At 39.3% G+C, this 22,149-nt stretch overlaps 1 protein-coding gene across 1 annotated transcript in view; it reads right to left on the reverse strand.

The window, feature by feature from the left end:
- Positions 1 to 991: 991 nt before the first annotated feature.
- CHKA (choline kinase alpha) overlaps positions 992 to 22,149 on the reverse strand; it is a 41,815-nt gene continuing 20,657 nt past the window's right edge. The window contains exons 5-14 of the mRNA XM_009996445.1: positions 16,566 to 16,619; positions 8,046 to 8,159; positions 7,286 to 7,419; positions 6,906 to 7,010; positions 6,113 to 6,171; positions 4,499 to 4,583; positions 3,544 to 3,652; positions 2,231 to 2,337; positions 1,809 to 1,890; positions 992 to 1,051 (exon numbers count right to left, since the gene is read on the reverse strand). Of these exons, the coding sequence (XP_009994747.1) occupies positions 992 to 1,051; positions 1,809 to 1,890; positions 2,231 to 2,337; positions 3,544 to 3,652; positions 4,499 to 4,583; positions 6,113 to 6,171; positions 6,906 to 7,010; positions 7,286 to 7,419; positions 8,046 to 8,159; positions 16,566 to 16,619 (909 nt within the window). The remainder of the gene's footprint in view (positions 1,052 to 1,808; positions 1,891 to 2,230; positions 2,338 to 3,543; positions 3,653 to 4,498; positions 4,584 to 6,112; positions 6,172 to 6,905; positions 7,011 to 7,285; positions 7,420 to 8,045; positions 8,160 to 16,565; positions 16,620 to 22,149) is intronic.

Raw genomic sequence — 22,149 nt, forward strand, 5'->3', positions numbered from 1 at the left:
CACACAAGAAGCTCCACTTCACTGGATTGCTGGAACATGATGAAAATCAAAGGTGCAAGAATAGCACCTTCCAAGCCACAGGGCATTGGATGGGCAGAACAGCAACTTCCTGGAGTTCTCTGCAGTCTTTGGCTCTACCACTTCTTAAAACAATATACTGTGCAACACAAGGAGAGAGATGGGCTCTAATTGCAAGTACTGTCAATTCCAATCCAGTTATTTGGGAAGCTGATACAGCAATTCAAGGCACTCTTGCCAGTGCTGCCACCCCCAGTGCAGGACACAGCATTTTAAGAGACAAGCAGGCTGGGCTAAAGAACGTTCTTGAAGGACATGGAATGCACAGTTTAAAAAAAACTCCTTCAGAAGGTCCAGTTCAAAGCTCATTCGTTCTTCACAGGCACACCAGGTAAGAGAAACATTCATGTATTCACTTTAAAGCATACCACTTCAATGTCCGTAGCTGCTTTAAGGTTAAAGTATCAGCAACTTTGTTGTGTTCACGGGGCATGCTGAACCTAATCTCAGAGTAAGACTTCAAGCCTACGACACTTTGTCTCCTTTGATTTTCCTTCACTCTTCCTTCTCATTGAGACACAATGTCTACAGTGAATTATCTTTTGAAACTGTTCTACTTACAAGGTTAACCATAATGCCAACACCTCCCCCAGAAAACGTACTCACAATAACACTGTTTGCTCTGATGCATGTCATACTGACACTTAATTGTAAGCTGCTCCCATAATATATCTTCTAGATCAAAAACATTTAATAATATTGCACTATTGCATTTTACTTTTGCCTCCCAATCTCATTCCAAGTATTTACAAAACTGTAAACAAGTAATCTTTAGAGTCTTCAGTACTGTACATCTGTTTCAAGGAACCAGAATTCAGTGAGAACTTAATTAGAAATACAGTAGCCTAAGCACAGCAAAGTTCTGTCCAGCTGCCCTCTTCTTACACTAACCAACAGGTCACTCCTCCCACATTCACACCTTCAGCTTCTTCTTCTGATCAAAGTATGCATCAAATCTGGATAACGCATATTCCTGGAGAAATAAGGGACATTCAGCAACAAATATAGTAAACACAGCTGAGTTTTCTTATTTGGTATGGGGAAGCATAATGACTGTGCTACCTTCATAATCCATCACCACAATGCCTTAATTAGCTCTATTTGGGAAGGATAATCTTTCTAGAGGTGTGTTCTGGCCTCCAATCTTATTTAAACTGTAACAGTATTAGCTGCTGCCAGCATGTCAGAAAAACAGGAACTAAAAAGGATGGCTTCTGCAACACTTCCTGCAGAATATTCAGTGTACCTGAAAGTTACATCACTTTGTAGTACACTAGGCATCTATCAAGAGTTAAACTGACCTGTTTCTCAAGTATAGCAAATGACCCACCATAAATATTGCTGCACACTGAATATAATATTAATGTGTTGTTACATGTGTTGACTACTTAATTTCTAAATTCACACTTGCTGCATGCTAGCTTTCCTTTTGCACATGAGCTTATTGCAGAAGAGCACTTCACTGCAACACATCCCACTGAGAGGCCAGAAACATAAGGCTAGTCTCACATAACAATGTGATGAATTTGTGATGTTTTTACAATGTTAGATTTCTTTACCTTCTTCTGTATAGAGCACAAACTAGGAATTAATCTATTTTAAAAATATTTACTTCACCTAGAAGATACCAGTTGCTGTGAGAGGCCATTTCATTTACTTTCTGATAATGCACTACAGGTTACTTGGAGTATATAGCTTTAGTTACATCAAACTACAATTTAATAACTTACCAGATAACCAAACTCAATGGATGAGATCTTTGCTTGTATAATAGACCACAGACCCCAGAAGAAATGTGATGCAAGGGCAAATCTGAAATTAAAAGGCTATGTTTATTGTCATACTCAGCTAAGTCACAAAACATTATCTGAATATCCTGTTAGAATAGTATTTCCTAGTTGGGGATGTCCACACCTTTTCATCAAGTATGACATTATAAAAATAAATCCATTAGGTTACCCATGAACTAGTATTTTGCTTACTCCACTAATAGTGTATACCACATAACTAAAGGTTACAATGGACAGATTCTTCTTTATCACATATAAATGGTTTAGAATCTCTCTTGGCTGATGTTTCTCCACCCAGTTAAGTATAGAAGTATAGGTACCATAGTAGAAGTATCAAGATAAAGTTGTGAAAGACAACTTACCTGTTAACTTCTGTTAACACTTCTTCTTCTAGTTTTAACTTCTCTTCATTGCTCAGACTTTCAAAGCAATCATGGAATGCAGACAGGTAACTGGAGATAAAGTGAAGCTAGGAGACAAGTAAACAAGTTACAACTCCAGTTAATCTCCACGCATACGTACTTCTTTCAGAACTAGTCAGGCTTTCTAGTAAGTTTCATTTATTTTTTCCAAACATTGACAGTACTGGAGTTAACTTTAATATTAATGGTGGTTCTACTAATGGCTTGGAAGCCTAGTTTAAGAAAAGCCGCAATATGACAACATACAATATTTTGCTACTGCCAACTAACTTCACATCTGCAACCAACAACTACTGGATTTCAGTCAAGGAGCTACATGGCATCTAGTAAATATTCTATCCTGAATCTGAGGATCAAAGAATCATAGGGGTTGGAAGGGACCTCTGAAGATCAAGTCCTGCTGCAGCAGGAACACCTAGGGCAGATCATACAGGCATGTGTCCAGATGGGTCTTGAAAGTCTACAGAGAAGAAGAATCCACAACCTCTCTGGGCAGCCTGTTCCAGTGCTCCATCACCCTCACAGTACAGAAGTTTTTCTTCATGTTGAGGTAGAACTTCCAGTCTTGTAACTTGGTGCTGTTTCCCCTTGTCCTATCACAGGGCACCACTGAAAAGAGACTGGTCCATTCTTGACATACAACCTTCATATATTTATAGACATTATTAAAGTCCCCTCTTAGTCTTCTCTTCTCAAAACTAAACAGCCTCAGGTCTCTCAGCCCTTCCTCGTGTGAGAGATGTTCCAGTCCCTTAATCATCTCTGTAGCCCTCCATTGGGCTCTTTCCAGCATATCCCTGGTCTCTCTTGAACAAGGGAGCCCAAACTGGACACAATACTCCAGATATGGTCTTACTAGGGCAGAGTAGAGGGGGAGGAGATCCCCCCCTCGACCTGCTGATCACACTGCTCTTAATGCATCCCAGGATACTATTGGGTCTCTTGGCCACAAAGGCACATTGCTGTCTCATGGGTAACTTGTTGTCCACCAGCACCCCAAGGTCCTTCTCCATGGGGCTGCTTTCTAGCAGGTCAACCCCTAATCTACATTGGTGCATGGTGCTTTAGCTGAATAGCTATTATGAGGTTTCTACGATTTATTTTTTTAAGGCTAGTCAGGATTACATAAAATGCTGTATTTAAAGAAGTCATGGAGGAAAGATCTTGGGAAAATAATTCCAAAACAGAATTGAAAAAAAAGAGTGAAGATTTGAAGACTGCAGACACTGGAATTTCATGTCTTATCTACCTACCTGTTGCTTCTTCGAAGGGTATTTAAGAACACTAGCTTTGAAGAATGGGTACTTCTCATATGTGTAATCATACATCCATTCACAGAAGTGATTTCCAATGTCAAATCCTCTGAAAAAGTGATAAAGACCAAGTACCTCAATATTTGCATACTAGCAATATGTTCTTGCTTAAACAAACCTAAAATCAAGTTTTAAAGCATATAGCTACCTAGAACTTACTGCAGTTTTGCTAAAGGAGGTAGTGAATTGTTTTCTAGAATACTGCTTTTGTGCAAGTTATTAAAATCAATTAGTAAAGATGGGCAGTTAAAAGTGAAAGCTACCAGCTACATGAAAATACTAGACTTTGCTACCAAGTAGATAGTTAAGATACTTTAGGATGCACTAAATCTCAGCACAAAGTCAGACGCATTTCTAATGTTAGCATTATTGCAGGCAAAGAGGTCACAGTCATACTCAAAGTATGTAACATACCCCACTTTTACATTATTGGAATTCAGGGTTCAATTATGTTCCAGCTATGCTAAAGTTTTATGATGCAAATGACTCCACACACCTAGATCACTCTTAAACAGCAGTACTAGATGACTGAGGTTAAGGACAGAAAGCATTTTCTGTAACCATGTACCAAAAAAAGCAGGATTACTCATCTGCACAGATGAGGAAGTAATTTGAAAGGACCAAAGAAAAAAAGCAGAAGCAAACCTGCCCTATGTATGAATGTACCCATACAATCTAACATTCTCCTCATCTCCCCACTAGAAAGAAATTTTAACATGCTAGCACAAAGCCACTAGAGTGGACCACCAAGCCACTCCAACTCTGCCGTATGCCTATACTTGATGCCATCAGGACCAGAGCTATTTTTACTCTTATGTTTGCTGTTTATTACTAACACACAGGAAGTTAGCAGTGCATTACTTGCTCTCACTGTAGCATGCAGAAAGTGAAACACCTTCCTGCGCTGCTGTATTCAAAGTCAATGAGCATCAGCTTTTGGTTTTCTGAATTCTCTCTGCCTTCCAGAAGCAAAACATTACCTGAAAATTTTAAGGTAACACAGGATGTTCAGTAAGGTCCCAGGGAAGTTACAGAAAAGCAATACTCTATCTTCAGAAACATTGTTCAAATAATCCCAGTTATCCCTTACATCTGTACAGAAGAATGATGGGAAAAGCCAAATTGCACTATGCATCAGTTCATTGAAAGTTGAAAAATATTGTATAAACCTTGTAAAGCTGAAAGTGAGAAAGTTTTCTTCTGTACAGGCAGAGGTAGATTTTTCTCCCAATGGTCCTGCTTCTCCAGTGTTTAGCATACAGCTAACCAGGTGACGCTGTCAGCCTTAGCAGCCCTTGCTGAATTGTTTCTTTCCACAGTTTGACTTCTAAACTATCTCTCACATCTGCATAGGATTATTGTTGACCACACAACACTTGGGATGGGAATTACTTTTCAGCAGCCTGAATGCCACAGACCAATGACTTTGCTATTCTACTATGTGGCACAACCAGTACCTATAGCAAAGCTCAGTCTTCTCCTTTATAACAGGGAGATTGCTTTATCTGGTTTTCAATTCACTTTGTCACAATAATTCATCTGAAAGACATCAAGCCTGCCTCTATCAAGTGTCAATTAGTAAATAAGTTTAGAGTAGTTCAAATTTATTCAAGTTAGTCCCCTCTCCACAGGTACATCTCTATGCCATACCCTTGCAACAGAGGAACAAGCACAGTATTTTGCCTTCTCCATCCTCACTTTGAAAATTTAGGTTCCAAATCTTGCCCCCATGCTCTGACTTCTCTGGTACAACACCTTGGCACACCAGCAATGAGATCTTCAACTACACCACTACTGAGCTAGCTCTTCAGAGCTCAGATCAGTGACCTCTTCCTCTAATGCTGCTTATCCTTACACACATATCCTCCAGGCCAATTCCTCAGCCTTAACTACTGAGACTGGGACTCCTGAGAACAAAACAGCCCCACATACATGGTCTGACCTTAGCAACTTTCCAGCTCAATTCAGCTTACCCACCTAAAGGTAACTGCAAGCACAAACAGAACATATCCATCACCTTCAACCCTGCTGCCTTTTAATCTCTTTAGAGAACTGGCTCAGAAAAAATGTTATTCCCTCTATGACTCCTAGAGAGCATGTGCACTAAAAACAGGTGGATAGAACTGCTGAGTCAAACCTACCATAGTCTCAATTTTCACCCTTCATTGTACTTTTACAATATCTTTCTTTAAAAGGACTAATCAGACAGCTAAGAAAGGTATGATCTTTAAACACCCAAGGTTACCATCATCAACTGACTTGTACTAAGAGAGCATGTGTACATATTTGGCTTAATCCAGTTATGATACAAGATGTTCTCTTAATTAGCCCAAAGGATTGCTGAAATCAATGCACTTTGTTTTGCAACTGTTGCACACTAGGAGTACACAGGCTGCTGCTTCAGTTCAGCTGCTGTACCTCGATAACAGGACTACCTCTCAGAAAAAAGTGACCAGAAAAGGCTTATTATTGTATCATTGAATAAGGTAATGAAATATTAGCAGCCTACCTTCTTGGCAGTCATTGTGACAAAATACAACTGGTGAGGAAGTAGCTTCAAGGATTGCTCTAGAAAACAGCAATATAGGATCTTATAAGTAACAAATCACTAAGTTCAGTTCCACTTCCAAATAAATCATGGATTTTGTTTTAAGAGTTTGAAGTACTAGTTTAATACTGTTTAGTCTGAAAGAGGAGGCTGAGGGGAGATCTCAACAGTCTCTACAACCACCTGAAATGTCATTATAGAGAGGTTGGTGCTGGTCTCTTCTCACAGGTAGTTAGTGACAGAACAAGAGGGAATAGTTTCAAGCTGCAATAGGGGAGGTTTAGACTGGACAATAGGAATTTTTTTTTCACAGAAAGAGTGGTTAGACACTGGAATAGGCTGCCCAGGGAGGTGGTTAAGTCACCATCCCTAGATGTGTTTAAGGGTCATTTGGATGTGGTCTTAGTGGATATGGTTTAGTGGAGAACTTTGTAGAGTAGGGATGATGGTTGGACTCAGTGATCCCAAGGGTCTTTTCCAGCCTGAATGGTTTTATGATACTATTCATTTCTATCAAGACCATTTTCTCAATTAGGAGTCCAAGACGAGGACAGCAGAGTCAGACCTCACTGATAAGCAACTGATCATATCAATTTGTAGTCATACAAGACTCTGGTTACAGAACCAAAAACAACTTGCAATTTGTAAAATAAAATTAATATAAGGTATTATACTGTATAACATGTTTGAACAAGCTTACAATTTCAAACTGAAACTGAAAACTGGAAAACAGTGGTAGAGAAAATTACCCTACCGTAGATTTTTCATTTCCTGTGGGAGATTGTAACTGAGGAGTTTGTTCAGTGTTCTAGTTCTGGACTCCCTGGTAAATTTAATCCTCAGCACTTGATTTAGGTATCTGTTAAAAATAGAAACAATAGTACAGCATTTGTGACAGTAAGTATATTTGTCTTCCCATACTAAGACATCACTTAAACTACACCCAAGAAAGTTTTTAAAAAGTTTAAGAAAATATTAGTGTTCTTCAAGGTAATTTAGCTTACTCAAGTAACTGTGAAACAGTTTCTGTATACAGTGAGAGCTTGTACTCTCAGACACTCAGGAAGAATGATCTGATTATCAAATTACAACAGGTCACCTTTTTTGCATACTTTGAAGTATTGCATAACTTACTTTTCCATTGTTCCAAAAAGCCACTTAGGTTCTTTATTAAATGGCATTTTCATGCCATGAAATCTAGCCATCTTCTCAGCTATTTCAGCAGATATGTCAGGTAAGCTTAGTTCTTCAGTAGTCAGTTTCCTGCTCTGTAATAAAATATAGTATTCTTAAGATACAGTTAATTGAATTAATCATGCTTTTGCAATTAATTACAAGCACTAACACTAGTCTTTATGTAGTACAGTATAGAATATCAGCGTAGTGCTCAAGCAGTATACTTTTTTTATCCCAAATGAACTTACAAAAGTGCTGTCATCATAAAAGCAGAGTTAGCCAGCCTAGTTTACTTCAGATGTAGTACCTTTTCTTCTAGATCAAGACCTGAGGAATATCACATCTCACATGAAGAACATCTTCAAAGCAGATTAGGTATAAATATTTAATAACATCAAATAATCTGCTCTTGTTGCTGCTAAAGGAAAATGATACTCCATAGCTTCCAGTACAGTGTTCAGTATCTAACATGCTTTTTATCTTTATTTCTTAGTCTCTGCTATGGCTGAAGAGTTTTTAGATCCATCTCTCTCTGGCAAGAGGTACAATAGGGCTCTCCAACACCCACTGTAACTGTATCAAAGTACAGCTAGCAATTAGTTCAGGTTGCCAAGTATTCCATCCCAACATCCATGCTCTTCTAGGCAGTCCAGAGGCCTTATCATGATCAAAACAGCTACCAGCAGCCCACTACCTAATCATGAACAGAACAACTTACAGGAATGAATTCCTCCAATCGTCCTTGTGGAAAGATTCCATACAGTTTTGGACCAAGAGCTCTCTCTGCAAGAATGGCAAACATAACACTTTCCAGAACCATGGCTTCTGGCCCCTAAAAACATATATATATATATAAAATAAACCAAGTATTAGCTGGTACTTGCACAGAAATGAATTTAGTTGTGTATCATAGCTAAATTGCTACTAAGAGAGAAATTCTAGCTTTAAAAAGACAACAATATTTTACTTAATACAGTTTCTTGACTAATAACAACTCATAGCTAGTATAGGAGCTATATAAATATTTTGCTTTCAAGTTTAAAGCCAGGGAAGTACTTACAGGTACTGTTGGTGAGCCAGGTCAAAGGAGAACTATGCAAAAGCCAAAAACCTCTCCTCCCTAACCTGTGGGAACTCTGCACATTCATTTCTTGAAGGAATTTATCCTACTGAAGCACAGTACAGTATCTATAAATATTATCCTTGGCTATTTTAACACACTTTTGAACACTGTCTCACAAAAGGACACTAAGTGAGCAAACAAACCAGCTTTTCATTTAGAACACCTTAGGATTTGCTTCTGTTCAGCACATTTTAGATCTTAACTTTTTTTTATAGAAGGAATAATTTTAACCCCTGCTACAGAGCATAGTGTGTATATAAGCATTCTTCTTTTTCTACCTCCAAATATACATTAAGTTTCAACAACTTTTCTTCAAGATTTTCTTTACATCAGTAAACTCAGTCCATAGAAATCATAAGCAGACAGGTTAATATGAATGTTAAAAAAGTAACAGAAATATGAAATAAGTCTGAAACACAGTAAAAAATCACTGAAGTATAGCTTACTTGGTGGCTAAGATTAGCTGTAAGTAAACACAAAAGCCACAGTATACATCATTACTTCTAGCAATTCTGTTAACCAGAAACCAGCTGTAGTCAAATCCTAGAGGCCTTCTAAGCCTCCGCCTGCTTTTGAGCATGAAAGTCTGACCCATGACCCTAAAAAGCATAAGAATGAGAGCTTTATTAATTTTGTGCTCTTAATTTTGGACTAGGAATATTTTGCATTACTGTAAATCATTGCAGTCTCACACACTAAACAACTTTTCCTACACAAGTTCAACCCTGAATATACTCCAGGCAGTTCCATTCTTATTACTGGCCTGACATTATTCTAGTGTCTTCTCAAAAAATTATAGCATTTTATATTGAAATGTAGGAAAGACTCATGTAAATATGTTCTGAAGCTTTAAATTCAATAAAAAGTAAGTCATCAAGAATATAAATTCAGAGTTTAAGATGATTTGCATATGAATGTATTGCATCCATGTCCTCCACCGTTTTTCCATCTCACCTCCTCCAAACTCAACAAATGCACCAAACGCACGTATTTTTAGTCATTTCACATGCCCTCATCACTACAGATCTGAACTTCTCAGTTCAGTTCTGAAGCCTAATGACAAGCCCCAAAAAGCAAATTAGAAACAGGTTACTGAACGTCTACTCCGTTATTAGCCAATATTAAATTTGTCTTTACCTGGTACACCAATAGAGCATTTACGAAGTCCAATTCCTATTAAAATGTCAGTTCCTTGTTTTCACACCTTACTGAAACATCAACTCATGATACTTTGATAACAGCAAATGCCAGAGAAACGTTCTTCATTAAGATGTCCCTTACTGCATCAGAAGTGAAAACCAGAAGTAGTGAAATTTCCAGTTACTCAAAGCTGTACTTCTGGACTACTTCTGTCACATGTCTGCCTACCCCTAGTGCTTTAAGACATACTTTAAAACCTAGAATCTTCAGACAGCTATAAGTCTGTAAACCTCCGTCAGCAGTGTTAACAAGGAAGGCTACATCTCTCTCCAAAGATCTGCTTCAAGACTAATTGCTTCAGGCAAATATCTAAAAGCAGCAGTATATATGTATATTCAAGTTTAAGGGCTCTGGTGCCTGACTCTTTGAAAGACAAAGAAGCTTAAGAGCACCAAAAGAAGTTCCTCTACTGTAACAGGGTGGTCACTTGAGAACAAGTCCAATGAGAGCTCTGGAATATTATCATCTATGCATCTCAGGCACAAAGGCTTCATAATAACCTGTGTCATAGCTTAGGCCCTGAAAACAAAGAACCACGCAGCCACTCATTCACCCTTCTCCCCACTGTGGGATGGGGAGAAGAAAATCCAAGTAAAAGCTTGCAGGTCGAGACAAAGATGGGGAGGGTTCACTTACCAGTTAGGGTCAGGGGCAAAACAGACTCCATTTGGGGAAAGGAATCACAGAATGGTAGGGATTGGACAAGTCCAACCCCCCTGCCAGAGAAGGACCAAAACAAGGGCCAATCACTCAGAAAGGCATACAGGTCTTGAAAGTCTCCGAGAGTGAGACTCCACAACCTCTCTGGGGATTTGGTTCCAGCGCTCTGAAACCCTCACAGTAAACAAGTTCTTCCTCATGTTGAGGTGGAATTTCCTGTGCTCAAGTTTGAATCCATTGCTACTTGTCCTATATCAAGGCAGAAGTGAAAAGACGTTGTCCCTGCCTTCTTGATGCCCAACCCTTGTGTAGACATTAACCAGATTCCCTCAGTCTTCTCCCCTCTAGACCGAAAAGTCCCAGGTCTCTTAGCCTTTCCTCATAATGCAGGTGTTCCAGTCCCTTAATCATCCTTGTAGCCCTCTGTTGGACTCTCTCAAGTAAATCCCTGTCCCTCTTGAACTGGGGAGCACAGAACTGGACACAATACTCCAAATGAAGTCTCACCACAGCCGAGTAGAGGGGGAGGAGAACCTCCCTCAATCTGCTGGACACACTCCTCTTAATGCACCCCAGGATACCACTGGTCTTCTTGCTACAAGGGCACATTGCTGTCCCATGGATAACTTGTTGTCTACCAAGGTCCTGTACTGGTGCATTTTGTTGTTCCTTCCCAGGTGCAGGACTCTGCACTTGCTCTTGTTCAATCTCATTAGGTTCCTCTTTGCCCAGCTCTCCAACCCGGCCAAATCTTGCTGAATGGCTGCACAGCCTTCAGGTGAATCAGGCAATCCTCCCAGATTTGTGTCATCAGCAAACTTGCTGAGAAGATACTCTGTCCTGTCATCAAGCTTATTGATAAAGACATTGGACAGGACCGGATTCAGCACTGATCCCCGAGGGACTCCACTAGTTACAGGTCTCCAGCTGGGCTCTGCACCACTGATCACCACTCTTTGGACTTTCTGTGTAGCCAGTTCTTACTCCATCTCACTGTCTGTTCTTTTATCCCATATATCTTGAGCTTGCTCACAAGGATGTTAGGGGAGACTGTGTCAAAAGCCTTGTAGTCAAGGTAGACTTTATCCACTGGTCTCCCTGTATCTATCCATTTAGTCACAACATCACAGAAGTCTATTAGATTAGTCAAGCATGATTTCCCCTTGGTAAATCCATGCTGACTACTCCTGATAGCCTTCTTCTCTTACGTGTTTTGAGATAACCTCCAAAATCAGCCACTCCATCCTTTTTCCAGGAATGGAGGCTGACTGACCAGGCTGACTGGTTTGTAATTTTCTGAATCTTCCTTCTTGCCCTTTTTGAAGACTGGAGTGACATTTGCTTTCCTCCAGTCCTCAGGCACCTCTCCAGTCTGCCGTGATCTTTTGAAAATGACAGAGAGTGGTAGGGCAGTAACATCAGCCAGCTCTCTCAACACTCTTGGGTGCATCTCATCAGGGCCCATGGACATGTGCACATTCAATTTACATAACTGATCTCTGACCCACTCTTCATTGACTAGTGGAGAGTCTTCCCTCCTACAGGCTTCCTCTCCTGTATCCAGGTTCTGAAGTTTATGAGGACTGGTCTTAGTAAAGACTGAAGAAAAGAAGGTATTCAGCAACTCTGTCTTCTCTGCATCCTCTGTCACCAGGGCTCCCACCTCATTCAGCAGTGGCCCTACATTTTCCCTATTGTTTAATTTTACTACTGATATAATTGAAGAAATTATTTTTGTTCTCTTTTACTTCCTTTGGTAGTTTAAGTTCTAAGAGGACCGCGGCTTTTCTTGTTGCCTTCCTACATACCCTGACAACATCCCATCTCCCAGGTGAAAAGTCCCTAGTTCCACAAATTGTAAATTTCTTTCTTCCACAAGACTTTCTTCAGAAGATCCTTGCTTATCTAATGCAGGTTGTTTACCACCTCCGCCCGACTTTTTTACTTGAAGGAATGCACCCATCTTGGGCTTGGAGGAAGTAGTATTTAAAAACTGACCAGCTTTCCTGGGCTCCCTTTCCTTCTAGAGTCTTAGCAAGGATTCCTGCAAGTAGATCTTTGAAGAAAACAAAGTTGACCCTTCCATGATCAATTTATCACTAATCAGATGCAAACAGGACAAAAACCAGACCTGAAATACCTCAACCCTCCCCTCCCTTCCTCCCAGGTCCAAATTATTGTGCTCCCAATTTCTCTACCTCCTTTCCCACAGTGGGACAGAGGGACAGGGAATGGGGTTTAGAGACAGTTTGTCACACCTTTTCTGCCTTCCTCCTCAAGGAGGAGGATTCCTCACTGTCTTTCCCTGCTTCCCCACAAGGTCCCTCCCATGGGAGTCTCCCTCATGAATCTTCCAACATGAGTTCCTCCCACAAGAGGAGGGAACAGGCTGCTCCAGAACAGGCTTCAGACTCACTGAAGTGAGTCTCCAGACTTCAGGAACGGAATGCTCCAGTGTGGGCTTCCCACAGAGTCACAGCATGCTTCAGGTGCAGTCACCTCCCCTGCTGCAGGGTCCTCCATGACTGCAGGTCCCCATCTGTTCCACTATGGTCCTTCATCGGGTGCTCCACTGTGTTCCTCCATGGGCCGCAGGGGACCCTCTGCTCAGGCACCTCCTCCCCCTCCTTCCTTACTGACCTTGGTATCTCTGCTCCAGCATTGCTCTCACCTTCACCTCTCCTCAGCCCTGAGCTCTTACAGCAGTTCATTTCCCCTTCCTGAATGCAATCTTGAATAATCACAGAGGTGCATCCATTATCACTGATGGGCTTTGCCTTAGTCAGAAGAGTCGCTGTGTTTTTTGGAGCCGGGGGAGCTTTCAGCAGCTTCTCAAAGCAGTCACTCCCGGCACCGCTCCCCTGCTACCACAACTCAACACAACCTGATGGACTTTTTCTAAGTCTCCACTCTATATACTCCTGTCAAGCTCAGACCTGCAAATGAACTACTAAAGCACATTATAAAACTATAGCATACTTCACATGGACACTGAATGAAATCAGTTAAATATTAATCTGATAGCTTTTTTAAAGGATCAAGCATTGTAACCAAGCATGTGCCTCAATGCCTACAAATACTTTGCAATATACTTACACTGCCCATTGTTTTAAGCTCTGAAGCTCCCAATTTTAACCAGTTCCAAACAGATACAACCATGTCCACTTGTATTTAAAACAAGTTTCTGGAGAAGATTTGATGACTCACACCTAAATGAATACTTAAAGCTGAATGTTTCATTTCAAACCTAAGAATTATAGACACTTTTTAGAAGAATTTTCCTGTACACAAGTCCTCTTCAGGCAAGGAGAGATCAAGAGCCTTTCTATACTTCAGTTGGAACTGAAGCTGCTGCATTATTCTTTCTTTAATAAAGCTCACTATAAAATACATGAAATAGTAATATACTTGAGAAAGTAATCCTTAACTACAGCAAAACCAAGATAAACCAAATAATTCCTACTGGAAGACCCTACAAAGCTGACAGAAGACTATGCCACTTCTAGTCAGTTTTCAAACACCAGGCAGCTCTGAACACCTACAATGCTTTTGGGCAGTGATCCAGAACATTAAGATTACGCAGAGACTTTTCTTCTCTCCTAAGGATGACATTAAGTCCTCTGATTTTTACCTACAATTTTTACCTAGCCTCAAGAAAATTAAGATGTACACTCTGCCAGGAATTCTTGAATTCACTGATTCAACAGTGAAGTACCATCACTATGAGATTAATAGGAAAAACCAACAGACTACCAGCTTAGAATCACTATTTTCAGGCAACAAAGACAGTTCTGAAGTTCCAAGTGTTGCTTACTGTACTGAAAAACTTCTATGAGCTGCCAGCACCAGGGTGGGGCTGGTCTGGATTATTTTTTTCTTTTAGAACTTTAGAACTCGGCTTGGGCAGGGAAGAAATCAAACCACCCTCATATTTCATCTCTAAAGAAAACTGAGGAGTCAAATCAGTACATTTTTCCATTCAGTCTTAGTTCAACAGATTGAAGCTGTTCCAGCAAACCTAGCTGAGAGTTCAATGTAACTTCAATAGTAGTAATTCAACAACAAAGTTTTTAAAACCAGTTTTAAGTCACTAGCAAAAAACAGAACTGCTTGAATTGTTTCAAATGGCATTCCCAGAAGAAAGAAAACAAAAGCAGAGAAAAGCAGCACTTAATTGATAAGTAAAATGTACTTCTTCATACTCACTGTCTAAACGAGTACAGAGCTGAAAAATGGTAGTACTTCATAAGCAAAGCATCTGGTAAACACACTGCACTGCTATCCCTTACTGGAAAAAATACTGCCATGTTAGAAATCTAAATTACCAACATCTTTTCATATGACTTGATGAAAAATTACACTCAGGTAACCATTACAATGCATAAGCAGAAATTGTTCCAAATGCAAGAACTGTAAAGTTTGCAGAACACGGATGATATAAGCACAATGCTAATCAGAAACACTCCATGTTCAAGAGGAAGTTATGTCAAGCTTCACACACTTTACTCAGAACAGTTCACCAATGTATTATAAAATAGGGATCAGGTAAAGCAGAGTACTGATCTTCCTCTACTAAAGAAATACCTTAGTACTATATATCTATAAATAGATATATACTGATACAATAACTATTTATAGAAGTGGTAGAAATTGTAAGATACCATTTAGGGTAGAACCAGAGGGATTTTTCTTAATAATGTTGTAATGCTTAAATATTTCCAAACTATGTAAAGGCATTCACATTCTAATGTTACTTCTATGAGCAAGTAGATTTCCTCATTAAAGCTTCTAGAAACACAGCTCAGAATCCCAGCAGAGTAACTAATGTTTTAGAACAAGCAGGATCACCACATTTCTCTGTCATAGAATCATATAACCATAATCAGAGAATGCCAGGTAGGAAGGGACCTCAAGGATCATCCAGTCCAACCTTTCCAGGTAATACTGTGGTTTATACGACATGCCTCTGCACCCTGTCAAGCTGAGACTTCAAACTGTCCAATGTGGTAGAATCTATCACTTCCCTTGGGAGACTATTCCAGTATTTGACTGTCCTCATGGTGAAAAATTTACCTCTTGTGTCCAATCAGAATCTCCACAGGAGCAACTTATGCCCATTACCTCTTGTCTTTTCCATGTGACTTGTAAATAGGGAGCCCTCCATATTCTTGGTAGCCACCTTTTAAATACTGGAACATGGTAATAAGGTCTCCCAAGTCTTCTTTTCTCAAGGCTGAACAAACCCAGTTCTCTCAGTCTCTCCTTGTATGGCAGGTCCTCTAGTCCTCTGATCATCCTTGTGGCCCTTGTCTGGACCCTCTCGAGCCTGTCTGCATCCTTTTTGTAGAGCAGGGACCAAAACTGAATGCAATACTCCAGGTGTGGTCTGACAAGTGCCAAGCAGAGTGGGATGATGGCTTCTTTATCTCTGCTGGTGACGCCCTTGTGGATGCAGCCCAGCATCCTGTTGGCTTTGTTTGCTGCTCCAGCACACTGTTCACTCATGTTGAGCCTGTTATCCACCAAGACTCCCAGGTCCCTTTCCACGGGGCTGCCCTCAAGCCAGGTGGATCCCAGTCTGAACTGCACTCCTGGATTATGTGTTCCCAAGTGCAAGACCTTACACTTCTCCCCACTGAACTTCATAAGGCTCCTGCTAGCCCACTCCTCCAGTCTGTCTAGGTTATCCTGTAGGGTGGCTCTCCCTTCTGGAATATCAACCTCTCCACTCATCTTGGTGTTATCAGCAAGCTTCACCAGGGTGCTCTTGATCCCAACATGCAGGTCACTTAAAATGTTAAACAGCACTGGGACCAATATTGATTCCTGGGGAAAATCCACTTGTGACTGGTTGCCAGTTTGAGGAGGTGATTTACTATCACCCCCTGGGTACAGTCCATCAGCCAGCTCCCCACCCACCTCACAGACCACTTATCAAGGCTGTAACAAGTCCGTTTCTTCAGAAGGAGGGCTCTGGAGGACCATGTCAAAAGCCTTGGAGAAGTCCAAGTAGTCAATGTCCACCACTCACCCTGCATTAACCAAGCAGGTTACTTTGTTGTATAAGACAACAAGGTTTGTGAAGCATGATTTGTCCCTGGTAAATCCTTGTTGGCTTTTCCCAATCATGTGCTTCAATTGACTTGTGACTGATTTACTCCATGACTTTCCCAAGGACTAAGCTGAGGCTAATGGGTCTATAATTACCTCTATAATCCATAAAATTCTGTGAAATAAGCAAATTTAATTACTCACTTGCAAGTAATTTTCCTTCTGAGACTGTACAGACTCTCCTTTATTGCAGGACCTCTATGAATGAGAAAAAGCAAACACAATGAGAAGATGGAATTTAACATGACTAACCTGCAACCACCAGAACAAAGGAAGTAGAAGTGCCAGCTGCAATTAACTAGATGTCTCAACACTGTCTTGGATCTATGACAGCTACGGCACTAGTATCCATGTGACCTCTGACCACCACACTATGTCAATGATTCCAAAATCTTTCAAAAGGATGTGCCACTGAGACCAAGTCACTTCTGTAAACAGTCTGAGAACTGATTTTCAGGTATGTTTTTATTGTTTCCCAGTATTTCAAAACAAGATTTCAATGCATAAGCTTAGAGAAATATTAACTGAGAAAAATTTAGTTCCTCTGCATGACATTTGGGATTATGTTCTTCTTGCAGCTAAAGCACTTGAGACACACTACAAACAGTACAGAAAAGCCTAAGAAGAACTATTAGAAGAGGCATGTTATGAAGCTTGCAAAGCATTTCCTTTTTTTCCTATTACTTTACATCCCAAGCTGCTTGTGATTAGAATTTCCTTATTTAAGTATACTGTCTGGGCCATAAGTATACCACTGGTTGTGTAAATCCAAAATTTTTCTTCAAATGAACTGCCTATATTAGCTAAAGATGTCTCAGTTAAAACTGCAGTATAGTAGCAAAGCATTAACAAATTTCACACATGTATTGTGCTAGGGTTGTTAACAGTCATTATAAAGAAACTTCAGTGTATCAAACCATAGGCTCAGCAACTGAACCCTCAATGGCACATGCTTTTAATAGAGCTGCACATTTAAAATTCAAGATGTGCTAAACCCCTTGTCCTTTAAAGGGCTTGAAGGTAAGGAGAACAGAAACCAAATATTGGCTTAGAATTTTCAACAGTTTGCAGCTGCTATTTATGTTGCAATATCAGAGTTGACTTTTTAAACCAGACTAGCTTTAGAGGCCCACAAAGGTAGCCTGTATCTCCAGCTTCTGAACAAAACCATTTAATTCACAGAACCATGTGCAATCCTTTCTGTTCCAAAGCTCTAACCATGTCCAAAACAAGGGTGAAAATACAAACTCAATGGAATACAGTTAAGCAACACCAGCTGCCTTAAGATCTGTATTAACAAGCTAAATGATTTACACAAGCTATACAGTTCCAGTATTTCAGAAGCTTTAGAAGTATACTTAACATGTATCAATGGTCTTTCAAGCAAGTACTTTCCATTCCACTACCGTAAGTTTAAAACAAGACAATATGAAAACTACTATTTGTAATCCTTTCAAGGAAATCAATGAAGTCAAAACATATTCACTTAAGCTAAATGCATTAACTATTCAATAATACTAGTCATTTACAGAGGGTTTCTCTGAACAAGCATGTCCTATATCAATACCGCTTCTGCATCTTTCAGATTTTTCTTGGTCAGAAAGTTACTCACCATCCAAGAGTCCTTTCTGATTAATGGTGCTGGTTCTGTTCATCAGAAGGTAAGCAGATTAGGTTTCTACCTAGAACCTGAACTAGCATCCACTTTCCAGAAGTCACACTGCATAGAGAGCTAGCCAGTTCTAAGAGTCCACCTCAAATTAGTGTTGGAGATAACTTAATGGCAACTACTGTGCCATTAGAAAGAAACAATTAGGGGTATGTACTGCAGAATCATCAGAAAGGGAGACTTCTGCAGCATGCCTTCCTCTTTTCTGTTCCCTCAGCACGGAGCATTCGTGTCCAGAGGAGAATGAATACAATGTCATTTGTAAGTAACTTGCAAATACAAATGGCAGCTTGTAGAGGATCAGTCTTGACAAGTGGCCATGTACTCAGCCTAGAACTAAGTGTCTCCAGTACATATCAAGGAGAATAAAGTAAAAAGGATGCAGTTTTATGTAACAGATGTGAACAGTGGTTCAAAGTGAAACATTCCACACCATGAGGTATTTGATCTACATGTTTAGCTTGGGTTCTTGGCCAAACCAATCAAAACTTCAGTTTTTCCATAAATTCTAATAGCTCCACTCCAACTTATGTCCCATTCTGGATGCTACTTACTTCAATTGGAGTAAGGCTATTTTAGTACCCAAATAATTGAAGGATTTAACAACTGCTGGAGGTATTTTAATCACTCTCTCAAAGATGCAGAACACATGTCCATTCCTAGTTAATATTTCTTTAAATATTTGTGTTTCTTTTATTCTCAGAAGGTTTATTCTCAAACCAGATTAATAATGCTCCCTACAGTTTTAGTAAGGGAGAACTACATGCACAGAGACAGAAGTTGCTGTAGTTGACTTTGTGATAATGTACATTGATTTTAAGGCAGAAAGTTCCAAGTATAACAGCCTAGAATTGGAGACATTGCACATTATCTGATCTGTGCCTAGAAGATGACTGGACAGTGTTTATAAACCCAGCAGTTTGACACAGAAAATGGAGTTCCTTCATTTTTTTGCTAGTGCTCCAAATTGATTTCTCTTTTAGCTGGAAGATGACCTCTGTATCAAAAATCCCAAAGGATGCTTGGCAGGAGAATTCTGTATAGAAGAGGAACATGCAACTTTTTCCCAAAAAAACCTCTTAGTCCTGCCCAGGAATTTAAGTCTTACATTACAACTCCATTTTTCTGAGTTTACTCAGCTTTCAGGACTTATAAATTTGTCTAAATCAAAGTATTGCAGTATTTTTAAGAATTCAAATCCCAAGGAATTACAACATTTACAAGGCACTACCTGAGCAGTTAGAGGCAACCTATGCAGGGGACACTTCTCTTAATTCTGTAAGCTATCAGAAGACAGGGTACAAGAATATGAACAGCTTTAGATTCAGCAATAGCTATTTCTGCTGTCAATCACTGATATCTGCCAGAACTGAAGGAAACAAAACTAAATTAGCTGAAATCCTAGAATCTAGCATCTGAAGAATAATGCCCAGTTCAAGCCCCACAAAAGCCACAAAGACATCTCTAATCCTCTTCATTTCAAGTTACCATTCTCTTATGAGGGAGCAGAGAAAAGGAAGGGACAGTGCTTTGGTATTTTGTTATTGCTGTAAACATTTAGATTAACAGAAAGTAGCTGGAGCTACTTAAGCCTTATTTTTAAACAATAAAATCCAGTACTAAAGTAAATGAAAGCTATAGAGAACGCTCCAACTTCAGAGATCTCATACTATACCGTGAATCGTGTCTGTCACCTGGAAACCAGAGTGCTCAAGGCACGATCGCATGGGCAAGCCTGCAGCAGAGAACACATGCATATACAACTAAAGTGGTACATTACCCCCAGAACACCATTAACTCCACCCAACACAAATATACCCCCATAAGAAGTGCTTGATTTATTTCAAGCTGTCTGCTAGTGCCAGGGATTTGTAGTTATTCCATGCTACAAACAGACATGGACACCAACAATGACAGAAGATGTTGATCATTACAGTTACACAGCAGTCTGCATTTTATTTAGTAACAAAAATAAAAGGCAGCAAGGCAGTTATGGAAAAAGATTTACCACAGACCTGTGGCAACCATTTGTACTGATTTTACATCTGCTCACATAAGGAATTCAGAGACCAGAGAGGAACATTAGGTGTACTGGTTTGGTTTTCCTCATTTATATACAAGACTTTGTTTTGGCCTGTTGCAAAACAATAGAGCCCCAGTGAATCACAGTTCAAAGTTTTTTTGACACATGTAAAAAAATGGGAATGAATCTCCAAATTACCTTTCGATGGGTAAACTTGAAATTCACCTTAATTTTTGTTGATGCTTAAGTTGAAATCCTACCAGCATTTCTAACATGGGAAGTTTTAGTTGCTCTGAATTTAAAAAGAAACACTACAGTCATCTGCACATAAAATCCAATCTTAAAGTCTAGACATTAAGTGGCATATTGTTGGAGAATCTTTTGTTTCAGATGTTTTAACATTAATAGCCTACAGTTATGAATATTTTGTCACAAGGAAGTTTTATGTTTAATGCTCTCCCTTAAATTTAGCAACTAAGCTGGAGCAAGAGTAAGTGAAGCATAGTAAGACATTTTCCTTTTTTAAAATGTAGAACATATCTGCATTGTGCCTCAAACATTTGAGTTTTAATGTTGTTAGTGTTTTAATCTGTCACAAGCATAAACTTGTCTTAAAAAATTCTGCTCAAGGATATACTCAAGAGAAGTTCTTGATTTTTTAAGCATTCATATTAATGGCTGAGTCAGTTCAGTTTATCTCCTCCCAACTCCCCCCAGAACAGTCATGCACCCAAAAAATTGCTTTAAACCTATCAGCTATGACAGAGGAAGGCAAAAAGCCTTCCCTGTGTGGCAGCTTTAGCCAACTGGCATGGTATATATTGGATGAGTTTCATGTACTGACATTTGTGTCTTCCAAGACATAGTAAGCAAACTGGGGCTATTTCAAACTTTAAAAAAATCCTTTAAAAGGTGGCTCAAAGAATTATGGTGTCAGTATTATTCATTCTTAAGTTAGTATCAGGTATCTATTTTTCACTTTGATTAAAAATTTTAACTTAAACTTGTCTTCTGTACATACAATAATTCAGTACAGATTGTTACAGATCTATAGTATTTACAATAAATTAATAAGAAGAGCTGGTATTATAAGTGTGTTTTGAGCTTCAAATTGAACAGAAAGGAGTTAAAACATGCTACAAAAGCTGAAACAAAAAAGTGGTAACCACTAACATCCAGTGGTAGATACAATAAAGTAATTGAGTCATGATTTTAGCATATGGTTTCAAAACTCAACTTACTTAAGCAGTATCCCTTAATTTCTATAGGGCTTTAAGCTTAAGCAATATTACTAAAAAATATCAAGTTACTCACTTTGAACAGGCTTGTTACAAGATTCTGTTTACGCCACCCAAGAACTCATAAGAATTCTAAGTGAGGTTTTCAAAATATCCCAATTAAAACGTTTGTTTATATTTTAACTTGTATTTAAGGTAAAGGGGCTGGAAGAGACAAATGTTTGTCGACAAAAATTGTGAACCTCAATGCAATCTGAAAGTTTTACCTTGGGACTTTCTCTGCTTACTTAACCTTTAGTGAACTGCACCAACAAAAGCAGTCATTTCACTGCCACTAAGGAAATAAAGGAAATTAAGACATCGCAAAAGATCTTTTAACACCAAGAGTAGAAATGTTAGAAAGTTATGAACACACTTAATTTTCAAAGCAAATTAGTTCTGATTTTAGAGCCCAAAATTTTATTTTGATTTCTTCAATGGATAGGGGCACAGAAAAGAAAGAAGTGTACAACCAAACTTTAGAACCTACTTTACTTTTCCTTTGAAATAAAAGGCAACATTTCTTCACAGCTCTTGGGCAACAGAAATTCTACCACTACAGCAGTTTTACAGCCCATGCTCCTACTCAAGCCTTCTATATATTAAGTCAGCATTACATTATAGCCATTAATAATTTGAAAAAAAAAATAAATCTTAGCATCAACCCTAGCAGTGGTTTTGAAAACAAAGTTTCTCAGCATTATTTTTTCACTTTGCTTTTGGTTTCTCATAAACTGAAGGAAAGACTATTTAAGTTTT

The sequence above is a fragment of the Chaetura pelagica genome, unplaced genomic scaffold (assembly GCF_000747805.2).
Source record: "Chaetura pelagica isolate M959 unplaced genomic scaffold, ChaPel_1.0 scaffold74, whole genome shotgun sequence".
NCBI classification, from domain to species: domain Eukaryota; kingdom Metazoa; phylum Chordata; class Aves; order Apodiformes; family Apodidae; genus Chaetura; species Chaetura pelagica.